At 31.5% G+C, this 16,846-nt stretch overlaps 4 protein-coding genes across 5 annotated transcripts; 3 read left to right on the plus strand and 1 right to left on the minus strand.

Annotated features, from left to right (window-relative positions):
• The first annotated feature begins 1 nt into the window (after position 1).
• Mrps18b (mitochondrial ribosomal protein S18B) lies at positions 2-1,318 on the plus strand. The gene is made up of 5 exons (XM_076776414.1): positions 2-415; positions 479-656; positions 798-895; positions 966-1,096; positions 1,177-1,318. Exons 1-5 carry the CDS (start codon positions 350-352, stop codon positions 1,304-1,306), a joined length of 603 nt encoding a protein of 200 aa, XP_076632529.1. The 5' UTR covers positions 2-349; the 3' UTR covers positions 1,307-1,318.
• A 35-nt stretch (positions 1,319-1,353) lies between these two features.
• Pyroxd1 (pyridine nucleotide-disulfide oxidoreductase domain 1) lies at positions 1,354-2,857 on the plus strand. Its single transcript, XM_076776401.1, has one exon. It carries the CDS (start codon positions 1,354-1,356, stop codon positions 2,785-2,787), a length of 1,434 nt encoding a protein of 477 aa, XP_076632516.1. The 3' UTR covers positions 2,788-2,857.
• Positions 2,858-3,109: 252 nt separating this feature from the next.
• Neb (kinesin family member nebbish) lies at positions 3,110-16,758 on the minus strand. 2 transcript variants are annotated; one of them, XM_076776378.1, is made up of 12 exons: positions 16,382-16,757; positions 15,744-16,298; positions 15,125-15,671; positions 14,810-15,037; positions 14,600-14,728; positions 7,316-7,476; positions 6,382-6,582; positions 5,617-5,889; positions 5,004-5,076; positions 4,767-4,936; positions 4,219-4,681; positions 3,110-4,043 (listed from the first exon to the last, which is right to left on the minus strand). In XM_076776378.1, the coding sequence occupies exons 1-12, from the start codon at positions 16,486-16,488 to the stop codon at positions 3,303-3,305; spliced, it is 3,648 nt and encodes a 1,215-aa protein (XP_076632493.1). In that variant the 5' UTR covers positions 16,489-16,757; the 3' UTR covers positions 3,110-3,302. The 2 variants fall into 2 exon arrangements, with proteins under 2 accessions (XP_076632493.1, XP_076632503.1); XM_076776388.1 differs by lacking the exon at positions 5,617-5,889 and having other exon boundaries at positions 16,382-16,758.
• LOC143347357 (uncharacterized) lies at positions 9,810-14,793 on the plus strand. Its single transcript, XM_076776426.1, has 2 exons — positions 9,810-10,355; positions 13,291-14,793. Exons 1-2 carry the CDS (start codon positions 10,253-10,255, stop codon positions 13,605-13,607), a joined length of 420 nt encoding a protein of 139 aa, XP_076632541.1. The 5' UTR covers positions 9,810-10,252; the 3' UTR covers positions 13,608-14,793.
• Positions 16,759-16,846: the final 88 nt, after the last annotated feature.

Here is a 16,846-nt window from a genome sequence, read left to right on the forward strand (position 1 = left end):
TGAGAATACAAAATATTTGATATATTTATGATAAAAGTTTAGAAATAGTATAATAAGAAAATATTTGTCACAAATTTGTAACAAAGTAAATATTTCTAAGTATTATGAAACGTAAGCATTATTAAACAAATTAGGTTGAAAAAAAAATAGAAAAATTTGTAATAAAAAAAGGTTGTAATATTAATTAAATAATGTAAATGTTGAAGCAAGAGTTGAATCATATTTTATTTGAATTTGATCACGTTAATGCATGCATACGTGCGTGTATATCTGATTTCTCTACTACATCGTACGAGTACTATTGCGTTCATAATACAAATTATCTAAGAATTGTGTTAAAGAAAAAATAATGTCATTCATATTAAATGGATTCCAATTGGCTGGATCAATTTTACGAACGAATTTAACTGCAAGGGTAAGAATTAACAGTATGAATATATTGAAACGCTTGTAACTTTTTAGATATCAATATTTTTAGGTTATACCTGTAAGATTTATACGTCTTTCGTTTGCACAATTTGATCAAGAAGATCAAGAAGATCAAGAAAATCAAGAACATCAAGAACCAACTACACCTGTGAAGCACGTATCACCTCATAAGGATAGAAGTCAAATTATTCCTGTGGAGACTAGTATAAGATACATGCAAAGTGATGGTGAATGCCTACATAGAATAAACTTTTTCAATAACTATTAAATATACAATGAGTGACGAAAATGTTTGAACACTAGGCAAATATATTCTAGTGTCTGAATATTTATGTTAAATAATTATTACATGTAACAAATTATTTCAGCTTATAAGCAAACTTATGGAAATGATCCTGTTTGGAAATTGTATAGACGAAATCATAAAGGGCCTATTCCACCACAAAAAACACGAAAAACTTGTATTGTAAATATTTTTTTAAAAGTAATTGACACTAATAATAATTCTTCAACTTCTAATATCATAAACTTTATAGAGAAAATCCGTAATCACTACTGGTAATCCATGTCCAATATGCAGGGATGAATACCTAGTGATTGACTCTGTTAATGTAAATTTATTAAAACAATTTATATCTAAGGATAATGGAGAAATCTTAAGTTATAAGTAAGTTTAATATTTCTGAATGCTGAGAAAAATATAAAATACTTATGTATATTTTATTTATTCTCTTTTTTTATTCACAGAAAAACTGGTCTTTGTCAAATGACTCATAAAAAAATACTTGTTGCTGTATTGAAAGCAAGAGAATATGGTTTTCTTACATTTGATGTTCCATTTAAATATTATGATTATTCAGAGTGGAAAAGTGCTTAAATTAAAAACAATTTAGAAACTTACATTAATTAAAAAATCATATAAAGATGGACAAAGAAGAAATAAATTGTACATTTGCAGTAATAGGAGGTGGTATTGCTGGAGTATCTTGTGTTGAAGGTATAAGTTTTCTTGCTCCACAGGTAGATACAGTTCTGATTACAGCAAGTCCTTTGATAAAAGCAGTTATAAATATAGTTCCACTTGGTAAGACATTAATGCAGTTTAATGTAGAAGAGAAAGACACAGCAACTTTGTCAAAGACAAATAAATCATTAAAAATTATACATGATTTTGTAATTGAAGTAAATGTTTCAAATAAACAAGTATTAACAAAAAATGGAAGAATTGTAAATTATAAAATACTATGCCTTTGTAATGGTGCCAGACCAAAGCTTATAGCAGAAAATAACAAGTTTATCTTAGGAATTCGAGATACTGAATCAGTTATTCAGTTTTCCCAAAAAATACAAAATTCAAGGAGGATCATAGTAGTTGGAAATGGAGGGATTGCTACTGAAATTGTAAACGAAGTCGACGGTGTTGAAATAATATGGGTAATTAAAGACAAACATATTTCTGCAACATTTGTTGATCCTGGTGCTGCAGAATTTTTTATGGATAAAATACATAAAACCAATGTATCTGAAAATGTTAATGTAAATGCTCCAACTAAAAGAATGAGGTATACTGTATCTAGCACATCAGTTGTAGAAGATGGACCAGCTTTAGGTCCAGACTGGCACAATAATTTTGATATAAAAGGTACTTTCTTTAAATCAACAAAAGTACAAGTAGAATATGACAGTGAAGTTGCAAAAATTCTTAGTACATTGGAACAGAAACAATTTGATCCTATGGAGCAATGGCCTGTATATGTCGAATTGACAAATGGAAAGATTATTGGTTGTGATTTTATTGTATCAGCAACAGGTGTAATACCAAATTCTAACATAATGGGTTTAGATGATCTTAAAAAAGGAGAAGATGGTGGATTATTAGTAGATTGGAAACTAGAAACATCAGAACAAGATATATATGCTGCTGGAGATGTATGCAGCGCAGGATGGGAATTAGCAAAACAATGGTTTCAGATGAGGTTATGGACGCAAGCACACCAAATGGGACGTTATGCCGCCAAAGCGATGGTTTCTAAATTAAAAAATGAGGAATTTTTACAAGATTTTTGTTTTGAATTGTTCACTCACGTAACTAAATTCTTCGGTTACAAAGTAGTTTTGCTTGGTTTATATAATGGACAAAAATTAAATAATAAATACCAAATTTTATTACGAATGACCAAAGGAAAGGAATATATAAAGCTTGTACTAGAAAATGATAAACTGCAAGGAGCAGTATTGATTGGAGACACTGACTTGGAAGAAATGTGTGAAAATTTAATACTTAATCAGTTAGATTTAAGCATTTATGGGGAAGACTTATTGAATCCTGACATTGACATTGAGGATTATTTTGATTAGATGTATAGAGATGAACTTAATAAATGTATAATTACGACCTAAAGAAAATACAAAATATATTTAAGACACATTTACATACACAAACTTTTAATTGTAACTTTCATGTATTATTATTCGTCATTAAATATACAACGTGTATTTGAAATAACTGTATTAAAATAAAATAAAGTAGTTAATCACGTTAACTAGTTTCTGTAGTTTGTAATATTAGAAATGTTAAGTCAAAATTTGAAATTTTAAAGGACTTAATCGAATTTTATATAAGTAGATAGAAATAAACTCTACAGGTAAATGTACATAAACAAATATTATATAAATATATATGTGACAAGAAATAAAGTAGAGGAACTAAATGTATCCCCTTATTATCATTTAACGACTAAATTATATGATTTTCAAATTACTACAAAAAAAATGTACATTCTTAATTTGTATAATATAATTTTTTCTGAAATTATACTTGTTAAACGAATTTCCTTGTAATATTCTGATTGATTTAAATGTTCTTACCATTATTAAGTCACTTCTTTCTTCAATTTATCGGTAAATCTCACACTCTTTTGGCTGATTTTGTCAAAATCTCTAGTATTATTACGTAAAGTAGACTTTATCGGCGAGGCAACAGATTTTTTATTACAATCTTCTATGACAGTTAAATTTTTGTTATCAGACTTTTCGATCACAGTACTATCATCACAATTTTGTACATAATTTGCACTTTCGTTTGCGTACTCGTCTAAGTTTCTTACTTCTAAAGTTCCGCGCAATCTATCAATGATATTTTGCATTTCATTAAGAGATTCTGTAACTGTTTGAATTCTGTCATTTCTTTCACACAATCTGCGCAAAGTTTTCGCAATAAGCTCCATTTGTGTAAGACAAGTGTTTATAGTTTCTTGTTCTTTGGAATTGTCAAATGTTTGATTAACAAATGTGTTTCCTAGAACAGATGTGTCGAAAGTAAGCTGTTGTAAACTCTCGTTTAAATGTTTCTTCACTGGAGTTATATTTATCGAAATTCGACTGCTGTTTAAGGAATCTTCAAATGTTTCCGTATTTTCATAGGCTTCCCAAGTTTCATCTGACGTTGTACACAGTTCTTTTATCGAATCTTCGATATCATAATCTCGCAAGTGATGAACCCAATCTAAAAATCGCATTGGTTGCCAAAGTGTTTCTTTCATACAATCTTTATTACGTATACGAATCACTGGTTTCAAACTTTTATTTACAATTATTTGCTGCTGATCAAATTCCTATGGTACAACATTTAATTATACGATCACATAAAATATATATATATATATTCTAAAGAATCATTGCATGCCAGATCAACCACTTTTTGGAATAACATTTCAGATTTTGCAGAAATGCATGTTGTGATTTGGCATGTTATGATCTTAAAATGTTATCTATTTAGTATATACATACATAATTAATACCAACTTCTCTGCACCGTTCAGTAGCTTCTCTCACCAATAATTGCATTTCATGCAGACTGATACCTCCTTCACTTATTGCTTCTGTGCTGGCTTTCATTTTAAGCGCGAATTCAGCATCGGCTGTTTTTTCAGTTAAAATATTTTCCAATTCTTGTAAAAAATTTGATTTATACGGCGCAACGGTAACTTTTTTTTGCTCTAATTGTATCCGTTTTAATCTATTATTTACTTCAACTTCGTTTACAAGCAATTCTTTTTCCAATTCCAATTCTTTCTTTTTCCGATGAATCTTTTCTAATGCAAATTTTTGCTCTTCAACCGTAGAGCCAAGAATTTCAATTTTACGTTCATACGATAACTTTTGAGATCCTAATTGCATTTCAACTTCTTGTTTTGCGTTTTCCAATTCTCTTATTGCTTTCTGCTTACTTTCCTCCAACTCAGTTCTCAACCTGTAATAAATAAAACATAAAAAAATGTTGAAAATTTTTTTATCGTGCATACTTAGTTTAAAAAACATGTTTAAATTTCTCCTACTTTTCCTCTTGTACTTTAAGAATTTCTTGGTGCGCAAATTCGTAATCCACAGCTTGCGCAGAAATTTGTACATTGTTGCGTTCATTGTGCGGATTCAAGACTTTAAAGTAATGATTTCCACCGATCACGAGACGATCGCCATGCTTGAGAATAACTTTACCAGTTATAATCTGTAACAAAATAAATATTTTGCATAAAGTAATTGATATATAATAACGTATATAAAGCATATTATACCTGTCCATTGACATACGTGTCCCCATCCACCTCCGACGACAGTACAAGTTTTCCATTATTATTTTCAATGGTACTGTCAAATACATAAAACATAATTAAAGTAAATATAACCAGGAAAAACTGTTAAAGTAACATAGTGTTACTTATATAATAATAGAATAATATATTAGAACAAAATATATATAATAGAACATAATATCAACCACGTGCGTGTTATCCTGAAAATGTCGAAATGTAATGATCAAGTTTGAAAATATTCCACCATACCAGAACTCGTTGGGAAGCAAGTAAAGAGTTATACTACACTGAAAATCATCATGCAACCTTTTCAAACCCATAGTATATTAAATGCAATGCCTGCGTAGATGGTAACAGTTAATTATATCGTGAACAGTGACAAATAACATGCATTGCCGGCAAACACACAACGGGGGAAAGGAAATAATGGATAAAATAACATATGCTCCTGTACCAGAAATCATGAAGTAGCGAGCGAGAAAAATGTGCAAAATGCACAAGAAGATGGCGAAAACGAGCACGAGTGAATGAAGTAACCAAATTCAATCAATTCATTTGTTCTATACCACCAGACTGCAAACGACCCATAACTAACCAGTGTAAAGGTCTAACCAGCGGTCCATCCAACATGATATCCAAACTTTTGGAAGAACTTTCCTGCCCAGAATGTTTGCCGATACGAACCAATCCCGGAGGGATGAGATACAAAAGTGTACCAGACAATATAGGATCGGCCGCGAGATTTATAAGACAAGGTTGTTTGTCGTTCCCGTGAATATCAATCTCAATAGCGATTCCACAGCGACGTAAGTATTTTAATTCGGAATTTTTCCTCTTCTCGGTTTCCCATAATTTATTTTGCCAAGTCCTGCAATTACATGGAACTAAAACTCGAACTTTTACCGACGATTAATCGACAAGTTTACATGCCGATTCCTTCAATCCGACTTTAGAGTAGCGCTGGTTCAACCATGATTTCCTTCCAAAACAACTATTTCTACAGTGGAAGGCTACGGCGTTCGAAATAATTAGAAGATTATGTATTAAATAATTCAATACTTTGTTATCCTCGATAGTCGAATTCGAGAAATAGTCTAAAAATATAACGGCCTAATTATTTTTAACAACGCATTTGTTATTGATGCTAATGCAACTTCAATTACGAACTGTAAAACGTAACGATTTATTAGATGATATAAGTATCTCTAAGAGATTAAAAGTTTACTATCGGTAAAAAAATATGAAATGCGCGTACTTGTGCTTTGTTAGAAAAAATATATTAAAAATACGAAAGATACGTTAACTTATAGTGTAAATATTATTACGACGAATTAAGAATATCCTATCGAAATTTTCTTACTTCTGGGTAACTGTAAGTTGTTCCTCGGTTTTCTTCAGTTGATTTTTCAGTTTATCGATTTCTTGTTGTTTTTGTTTGATTTCATCGTTATTTTCGGTAATCGGCGCGATAGAATCGAGAAGACGTCGTGGAAAGGCGCCAAGTTGTCTTTCATATCCCTCACGGACACCACGTAATCGTAAAACTTCTGTTTTCAACTCGCTGTTAGAGAAACCATAATTACATTTGTTAAAAATCCTTAGGTTAGACTTGTCAGTATAATTAAATATATACATCTCCAGCAGAGATACTCCTTTGTTTTACTGTTTCGATCTTCAAGGTCCGTGTAATTGAAAATTCTCGAAAATTGTTTATACATATTGGAATTAATAAAGAAGGCTATTGTTACAAATTTAAATGAGTTGGAGGTTTCAGGATTATTTTAGAAATAAAATGTTTATACAGTATACAGGGTGTTCGGCCACCCCTGGGAAAAGTTTTAATAGAGGATTCTAGAGGCCAAAATAAGACGAAAATGAAGAATACCAATTTGTTGATGGAGGCTTCGTTAAAAAGTTGTTAACAATTAAATTCAAACATTTTTGGTGAATAGACATACCCCCGAAATCCTACCCACTTTCTAGAAAAAAATTCGAAAAGGTGTAAAATTTTTCGACGGAAAAAAAAAATTTTAAATCGTTTTGGAAAAATTATTTTCGGTTGCGGGGGTCAATTACAATAATTTTTGGTGAATAGACGTACCCCCGAAATCTTGCGCATTTTCGAGAAAAAAATTCAGTATGGACGGAACTTTAAATGTTAATAACTTTTTAACGAAGCCTTCATCAACAAATTGGTATTCTTGATTTTCGTCTTATTTTAGCCTCTAGAATCCCCTATTAAAATTTTTCTCAAGGTTGGCTGAAACCCTGTATATTAAGTGTATCTTACATACCGAATTAACTTTTCGTGTGGGTCTTCGTTAATTCGAATACGATTAACAATAGCTCGAACTTGACAAGCGTATCGAAGAGTTGAAAGTGTCTCTTCCACGTGTATATTAGCTGGTGATACGGTCCCAAGCATCGCTGTTCTGGAATTCCCACCGAGACTTTCCTAATAAATTTAAACAGAATTTAACAATGACATTGATTCATTTATCAATCGTAAAAATAATTTAATAAAATGATTATTGTCCAACTCTGCCTCGAGTCTCATATTGCGAGCATTATGGCTCAAGATATTTTATCTAATTTAATCTTGATTCTCTTAGGCATAAATAATTATTATCGTGGACATTGTACAACAAATGAACAAGCTTTGAAAAAAAAATGATTGTTCTGTAATCTGTTTTAAGTAGCATTTACCGATTACACGTTGACGTTTCTTTCTTAACATTATCCTGATATAACTAATAAAATGATAAGACTGTAAAAGAGAATGCGAAATTCATCGTTGGTATATGTACACAAAGGTGTGTTAACAGCGTTGTTAAGTCTATATTCAATACTGGGAAAAAATTATTTTCCATTTTTACGATCGTGTTTGTACGTTATCATTCCGATGTTTCTTCAAATGCACGTTTTGTAGACAGTACATAGCTGAATTATTCCGTCGATCGAGCAGAATCATTAAATTATTATATCGTAATGTAAATTTTCACTTATCATATCAAAAGTTAAATCACGGACAATCATCTAAAGAAATCAGACCTCATATATTGAATACGAATGCGATTCTATCAATTAACGCCTAACGGAAATTTGAGGATATCAATCAAACATTTCGAGTGCGTAAGTACTTATTTAGCATTTTTGGAAATTCCTTTGAAAATTACTCTTTGCATCAGATACGATAACAATTCGTACGTACAAATTGCAATTGGTGGTAGTTTTCAAGTACAAAGTATTATGCGCTTGTTAAATCCGAGAGAAAACGTACGGATAATACATCTGAATCAAGATATAAATGATTCTTTATTTTATACATAGGACACGTACTTGTAATGTTCAAATGTAGGAAAAAAATTCTTCGAATGATTCCATTTACGCTTATCTTACATTACAGCTTGCGATGTTATCAGTAATAAAACTGTATTTATTCGTATTTGCTTTTTGTAGGAATGCCAGTTATTCGAAGATAGAATTTTAATGATGTATACATATACTGTTCGCGCCCATTAAACTACATTTATTTTTTCACGAATATTTCAATTTCTAATGCACATCGCCAGTAATACGTAAAATTTTAGTATTTCATTTTGCATCGATAGTGCATAAAAAAAATTGTGCGTAAAATATAGCCTTGTTCGATTTGATGACGCATACGTAAGTCAATGCTGAACAATTATCACTGAATTTTCTCTTACTATAAAAGTACTCGCACCGTAAGATAATAATTATCGGAACAGAACATTTTTGCGTTACTAACGAGATCTCCAAGATAGACATTTACAACGTACGATGAATCACTAGCAAGTAAACAAATAATTTCTATCGGTGCATTTTTCAAAGATTTTATGTCACGCTGATAATAGCTGCTAACAATAGTTACAACAATAATACATACACATACATACATAAAATCAATATTCAAAATGATAAATTCATCGAAATGATAAGTTCATCGAAAATAAAAGTTACGCGTTACTACGATTGAAGTGTCATTTATTTCAGAGATAAGTTTGATTTTAATGAGAAAAACTAATCAAAATTTTAATATACTGAGATTACTTCAAATTAACGGCTGTACTTCCAAACGATACCGATGGCTGATCGATACGAAATTTGGAAGAAGTGGTGAAAGTGAGTGGACCCTAAACTTTCGTTACGGTACAGTGGATTTTCTCTATGCGTATGCATTTGTGGCAGCGTGTATGCATCGTTATACGACAATCGTTTATTAAACAAAAGAAAGCTGTTCAGTTTGCGTAGCAGCCGCTACGAAGCTCGTTTCTTTCTTCTTTTCATTCCCACGCATACGTGTAGGGAGAATTCAATGTACCTATACCACCGAAAGTTCTTTGTTAATATCTCAGAAACTAATAAATCCCTGAAGCTAAAATTTTATATTTTAGTTCCACTTCCTTTTTCCACCGTTTCGACGCTTTCGAAAGGACACGACCAATGTTAAGACTCTCGAGGGTCCTAGACACGTTCGTTTTTGCGTACGTTCCATCGACGATATAATAATTTCTTGTGGATGGTATTATTTATTTGCAATTTAGTTTAATTTTATGCGTACAAATGTAAATCTTAGTCTTTTCTGTAAAATGAAGAAAACGGACATGTGTACATGTGAAACCTGCGAATAATTCGCGAAGGTGATTGGAGAAAATGGAGGGGGCGAAGCGGTGCCGAAGGGCGTGCGGTTGCGACCGAGAGGAGCGGAGAGTCGAGGACCGATGGAGAGGGAAACACCGGCGGATAAACATTACGCGCTCAGCGTCCATACTCCTTTAGTTTAAAGCAAAACATCGCAGCAATTCGAGCATAACGCGATCTTGACTTTTGGCAATCGCTTTTTCTCCGACGTTGCATAATACAAACGTGGATACCACTCGACCGTTCACCAGCAAGTTATCCGCGACCGTGGAAAGAAGAAAAACTTAAAACGGTAACGAACGATCTTCTACGTTGCAGACTGAAAATATTTTCGCTTCGGCTTTAGAATGGCGAAATAACTGCGCGATCGTTCGGTACACTTGTTTACGAAAAAACATAAAGGTAGTACGAAAAGATATCGATACCATCGAGGACAGATTAAAGAGTACTTTAAGAGAAACACTGGCCGACCGACGAAGAATACAATTAGAATCACAACCACGTGCGAAGATGTGAATAGATTTTCACGATAAGAGACGACTGTAAATAGACACAAACATCGACCGAAGATGGATCTAGTTTATGTCCCAGAAGTTCTGACATACGGTTTATTCAGAAGTCAACAGTACCGAGACTATGAGCAGCCCTGGAACAAAGACTACTTCCATGACGGTATGTTCGAGTCGATAGTAAACAAATAACTATTACTTATTTGAGCACCATAAAGGAAGCATCGAAGATATTTTCGATTTGTGCCATTCATGAAAGATAAATTCGGTTGAACGGTTGATTTTCTGTTTTTACGATAAATAATCATCATAATTTAACAACCGATCGTGTTATTTTTCCTTGTAAATATACTTAATAACGCTAAACTTGGTGTAAAAGCACGTGTCAGTCTTCGTTCGTCACAATGTTTGAACAACTCCGGAAAATTAACATCATTCCTCGTCTCGTAAACGCGTTCAACTTTACCGATCCATACGGTCACTTTTGTTGTTTGCTTTCCTTTATTACTGAAAACACATCTGAACGAATATTACGGTTTACGCTAAGACGAGAATACTGTCGTGAAAGGTCGAATAAAACACGTTTACCTATAAGGTGAACTTGTTTTTCCTGATTGGTGATACATATAAATAGAAATCTTCCGAATGTGCATTATATACAATATTCGTCGAGAGGAAAAGAATGCATCGATCTTGGGAATCGATCGATAAAAGACTAATATCCACATTTCCCATTGATGCATTCGTGAATCGTATACGACAAACAACTCTCTGGCATTTCCACGCTACGTAGTTGACCCCTCCCTTTGCGTTATCGGTGGGGAACTGGTTGCACGAAGGCAGTTCGTTCCATTATTTATCATATATTACGTTTTGAAATTGTCATTATCACGGTTCAAAAATACCAACGTATTTATAAAGACAAACAAAACGTGCAAATGAGAAATACTGGCTAGACATTCAACGTCATTATTGTTATTACAATTATAACATTGTAAAAATAATACCTCTACGAAACTAGTTTCAAATATTCACTGTTTAATGTCACGATTAAAGCTAACGAAAAAATTACAACTACGCTTATAAAAAATATAGACATAAAAGTGACACGTGATTGGCTTTCGCGGTCTGAGTTTCTACTTGAGTTTATGGCTTCCGGATGTCGCGTCCATGTTCAGCAATTTGTTGACGTTTCACGAATGTTGCAGTTTCTATTCTCAGGGCTGAAGGCTCTGGTTAAACGTTGGCAAATCGCTGAACATAGATGCGGCATCCGAAAGCCATGAACTTTTATCAAGGGGTTAATATTTCCCTACTAACGCATCGATTGTTCTGGTAAAATTACGCATTAGAAAATAATATTGTAAAAAATACATTTCGAAGAATATTACGGATTACATAAATATATAAATACATCCTAAAAACACGTTTGATTCTAGACGTTAAAAACATGTTTACGATCGTAATTGTGGCCGCCAAGACTGTAACACAATATACAAACGATAGTATGTATCGTTCATAGTAGAACAGCTATTATTATAGATATGTTATATCGTTATTTGCATTATATTTACATACGAGTAGCTAAAAGAATACACGAATCTAAAAATACTTTTCGCAACTCGTATAATATCGACAGGTACGAACAAGATTAAAAATATCACCTTTTCGCGAAGATAAAAATTGGAAACCGTTCGTAAAAAGAATGGTTAATATTTAATGAAATGCAGTATTTCTTGATTTGCATAATTCTTGTTTTAAAACCTGAATTACAACTGGATGATTCACGTATTCCTTATACAAGCGCGCGTATTTATTCTATTATAATTGACCAGTTTCTAAAAGATGTGTGGCAATTGTTGCGATACGATTGAACCAAATGCGACTATGAAATAGTTAAATAGAATTGACATAGATTCAACACGATACTAGAAAGCTGTTTAAGTTGTACATGCTATGATTAAAAGAAAAACGGGAAATAAGGTATACAATACTGACGTTTTCAATTATTTTTATCTTGCAAAAGTATTTCATTATTATTGTCGATCGAGGCTTTGATCTGCGAAACCTTGGTCTTTATCTTTGAATACTCATCACCTTCTGCGATGATCGTTTCTTTTTGACATATCGCAATCTGATAATAAAATATGTTTCACACTTTGTATGACTATATACGGAACACGATTCCATGGGTTAAAATGGGCAGAAGAGTATGTACGTGCAACGTATCACGTTGCCCCATTCAGTAAGAAGCAACTGTAATTTAGGGAGCGACGAATTGAGAGCATGAGTGGGGGGATTGCCAGATAGTCTACGTGCAGCTAAACACGTTACCTCCGAAGAAATCCTGCTTGATGTTTGACGACGATGTATTGTTTCAAGGGGGGCAATCTATGCATATAAAATTAGACATAGCGACCACTCTAGCACGCCGGTAACAGTATGTCTCCGTATTGTTACAATATTATAAAATACACTAGTCAAAATAATACAGAACAATAAATATAGTACATAATGTCTATTTTTTTATGATTTGATCTATTTTCGTAAGCGCAACAATACACCCGAAATGTGCAAATCAAATTTTTTTTTGTAATGAAATCGCAAATTTATTTTACAATGTTACGAAATCGCAATATTTCGTGCAGTAATTAGAAACTTGTTTATAATTAATATCTAGAATATTGTCCACGAAATAAATATTCTATATTTGAAATATTGACTTTCTTAAGCAATGTAATTTAATACTTTTTGATACGGAATATTTTGAATAACCGATGCGAGTAAAGAAACACATTTGACTTTACATAAAGTGACATAAAATTTGCATGTTTCGAGCGCATGGTTGCATTCAAGCAAAAATTGAAATTGCAGAAAAATAGATACCATTCAACTTTTATCTGTAGAATTTTTTATCTCTTATCAAATTCTATATATAAACCGTATTAATTACGTGACCGATCATTTAGCTTGAGTAATGTGCCTAGCTAAGTATCGTCGACATAATTTTTTTTTTTTAATAATATAAACACTAGTAACCAATTAGATGTATTTTCTTTACAAAAAAAAAAAGTTTCAAAAATACGATTGATTTTCAGGAAGATCAACGCAGAATCATTGTCAACGATTATTACATCACGAACAAAACTTACTATCAAAAGACAACTGTCACTTGTGCCGAGAAAGCAAAAGAAGAAGTCTAGCAGCTTATATAAGAGGCAAATCGCGGAGAAATTCTTGTAAAGAAATTCACGAAGAAGAAGAAGAAGAAGAAGAAGAAGAAGAACAACAACAAGATTCTGTAAATTCTAGGGGCGAAAAAGCGACCATCGATGACCGAACATTGAAAGACAAAAATGAAACTTTAGAAGTCTCCAATGAATCGAGAAAGATCAAGGAGAAACGATGTAATTAAAATTATATCAACGTGACTTCGAAAAATGTTCACCAAAACTTTATATAAAAATGACATTAAATATGTAAGATATTTAATATGTCATAGTGCCAGAATTCTAAATGCTATTTAGAACAACTTACAATTGTCGGAAATTTAAAATTAAATTAATCATAACGATATAAAAATAATTCATTTTCGTACTTCGCAATCTTTCCAACATGAAGATAATTCATGTTGAGTAAGCTTAAAATATTTATTTAAACATAATTTGTAAGAAGGAATGCATGAATTCTTGTAAACCATAATGGCAGGGTATAATTCATATTCTAATATGTGCAACTTATTATGCTAAATTGAAGTAGTACTTTTCAATAATTCAGCAGCATATATAGAATAAAATTATGTATCTAATATTATGTGCTTACTTTCTTCCAATACACTGTGCAGTGTATAAAACATTATTAAGTACATGCAAACAATGCAAAAAGTAACACTGTTAAAATAATTAAAAACAGTCTAAAAAAATCTAAATTTGAAACATTTAATATCTGCATTTATATTACAAGCATAAAATATAAATGTTGGATTTTTGTTCTACAAACGACTTTACATTGTGATATTATAAATTCTTCAAGTATAATGAAAAATTAGAATTAAGTAAATATTCAATTGAGAATTGAATAATCTATAAGACTGCATTTATACACAGAACTATATTGGAAGAAATGGCTTCTAAAATAAATGGTACCTAATGTAGTTTTTAAGTAAATCACAGTATAATATTAGAAGATATATGATTTGTACAAATAATAATCAATAATTACTTCCATGTAAGTGTTTATATATGCTAACATAATATTATTGTAATGATATCTGCAGATTGTTAAAAAAATATACTTTGTTGATGAAACAACAATACACAGAGTTATTTTAATAAAGAGTATTTTTGCATTACATTAACATTAGTATAGCTGCACTATATAGTTTTTATTTGTTTTAATGTTACTTACCTTCAAGAGCCATGTAAGAACCGATTCTCGATATGGAACGAAGCCTCGTTTACGATTACTCATATTTTCGGCAAGCGATGCGATTACCTTTCCTAATGTGAGCAATGATTTATTAATGGATACACCCTCCTGTTGAACATAATTAAATGTATTATATTGGAAAAAATTATTATAGAATATAATTGGTCATTTAAACACATTAAAACAAACCTTTAATCTATCACCACTGGCACATGTCTGACTTAATCTCTCACTGCCTGCTAAGTCTACTAAATTAATTTTACTGCGACGACTAGCATCCATTTGTTCCTCATCTACCTGATTATTTAGTTGTGTGTGAGTTAATATAATACTAAATATACTATGAGATCTTGAACTTTTTTCGTTCATTCCAGTTGCTGCAGTAGCTCGTTGTGAATTACCTACTTTGAGCCAAGTCTAAAATAAATGTATTATATGATTAATAATTAAACAATTATTTCGGCAACTAAAGGATTTTCTTATTAGATATAACCATGGGCATACTTGTAAGTCTTTGTAATTCTGCACACAATGTTGACTTAGATCAACAATATATGGACCATAAGTAGGATGTTCCCTCACTTTAAGAGGAGCTCTCTTTATTCCATTATTAACAGTTGTTAAGAGATCATGTATTTTTTCATTATAGATTTCAAAGTAACTAATTTCTACTGTAGTTTTAGTATTCGTATTTGTGCATGTTCTTGTGAACAATTCTTGACAAAATCTTGGAATAATACCAGCTGCTTCATCAATCTGTATTGAATTCATCTGTAATGATTCTTGACCCATCATACTGTAACTTTTACCAGAACCTGTTTGTCCATAAGCAAACAAACAAACATTATAGCCCTCAAAAGCATTTTGTACTAATGGTAAAACCATGGTCTTAAATACAGTTTCTTGATTAGCATGATCAGATTTAGTTACATCTGCATGTGATATAAAACAATGATCATACATAAAAGTATGTTGCATAGAGTCACAGTTGACAATAATATTCTGACCATTTATTTGCACAACTGATGTAATTTTCGAGTCACTTAATTCTCTAAAATAATAGAAAACAAAAAAATATTAGAACATATAAACATTTCAAAAATTTAGTAATATAAAAACTTGCTTTGCATTTAAAGGTCTAATACGTATTCCCACAATTAAATTACTACTTTCACCATCGCATACTGTTTGATCCTCAATACAGATTTCATTTGTTTTATTGCATGGTGTTTCTACTTGTACAATGCTAAAGCAATCAGGTGTAGCATTGGACAAAACATTGTCATTAAAATATTGTTTTATGGGTGTTTTGTTTAAAGGAAGAACATTCATTTTTGTATTGCTCACAGCAGAGCGTAATTTATATTGTTTAGGAGTACAAAAATGTATAGTTGATGTTTTATCATTCAATGAAGTAGTAGATACTACTTTTGTAGAAGTTTTCTGTTTTTCATTAGGTATTGTGTTTTCAGGAAATAAAATTTGTTTCCTCTGAAATGCATTTATAAATTTCGAACGATTGAGATTTGCATTAAAAGGTGTACTTGTCAATTTCGAATTATCAACTATTTCAGTATTAAGCAGTATTTTACGATTCTCGCGTTTTAAACATTTGTTTTCATTTTTATTTTCAGTCTCTTTTTGAGGCGTCTCAAATAAACCAGAACATGTATTTTCTCTAAAAAATACAAAGAACACAAAATTAACAAAATAAAAGACACGAATAAACATTTACTCGTAGGAAAGCATATGTAAACTTACGGTTTATTAAGAGAATTTGTATTTTCCTTGTCAAAATTAATGGGCGAACTGGAAAAAATGGCATCACAAAATCCATGTCCCATAGATTTTAAAATATTGTGTGACATATTAATAAGAAAGTACAAATTTCTTAGGTGGAAGACATTTACGTGATGAAAATTTTGTTTTCTACAACTAACCTCGTCAAAGCCCGCTCTTTGACAGTACGTACAAATTATCTACGCACACGTCGACCAATCACAATTTCCTTTATTCGGTGCAACAACATATAACGAATTTCTTGTATGGACTATTTTCGTAAACGGAAGAAATTTTTCATAAAACAGTGCAACATTTAGTTTCTCAATACAGATTAATATTAGATGTTCAAACTGATGACGAATTTGTTCTAAAACCAATTATTCTGTATAATTTTTAGATAAGAATTAGTATTACAATCGCTGTTGCACTAATATTTCAAATTTA

The sequence above is a fragment of the Colletes latitarsis genome, chromosome 2 (genome assembly GCF_051014445.1).
Source record: "Colletes latitarsis isolate SP2378_abdomen chromosome 2, iyColLati1, whole genome shotgun sequence".
In the NCBI taxonomy this organism is placed as follows: Eukaryota; Metazoa; Arthropoda; class Insecta; order Hymenoptera; family Colletidae; genus Colletes; species Colletes latitarsis.

Excerpts from the sequence above, each read along its gene's own strand:
- Mrps18b (XM_076776414.1), top strand. The coding sequence starts at position 350 with ATGTCATTCATATTAAATGGATTCCAATTGGCTGGATCAATTTTACGA. Across the intron at positions 416-478 it reads GAACGAATTTAACTGCAAGG|GTTATACCTGTAAGATTTAT; the intron begins GTAAGAATTAAC and ends CAATATTTTTAG. Across the intron at positions 657-797 it reads AAGATACATGCAAAGTGATG|CTTATAAGCAAACTTATGGA; the intron begins GTGAATGCCTAC and ends AAATTATTTCAG.
- Pyroxd1 (XM_076776401.1), top strand. The coding sequence starts at position 1,354 with ATGGACAAAGAAGAAATAAATTGTACATTTGCAGTAATAGGAGGTGGT.
- Neb (XM_076776378.1), bottom strand. The coding sequence starts at position 16,488 with ATGTCACACAATATTTTAAAATCTATGGGACATGGATTTTGTGATGCC. Across the intron at positions 14,729-14,809 it reads CCAGTGGTGATAGATTAAAG|GAGGGTGTATCCATTAATAA; the intron begins GTTTGTTTTAAT and ends TATGTTCAACAG. Across the intron at positions 4,937-5,003 it reads ACACGTATGTCAATGGACAG|ATTATAACTGGTAAAGTTAT; the intron begins GTATAATATGCT and ends ATTTTGTTACAG.
- LOC143347357 (XM_076776426.1), top strand. The coding sequence starts at position 10,253 with ATGGATCTAGTTTATGTCCCAGAAGTTCTGACATACGGTTTATTCAGA. Across the intron at positions 10,356-13,290 it reads CAAAGACTACTTCCATGACG|GAAGATCAACGCAGAATCAT; the intron begins GTATGTTCGAGT and ends ATTGATTTTCAG.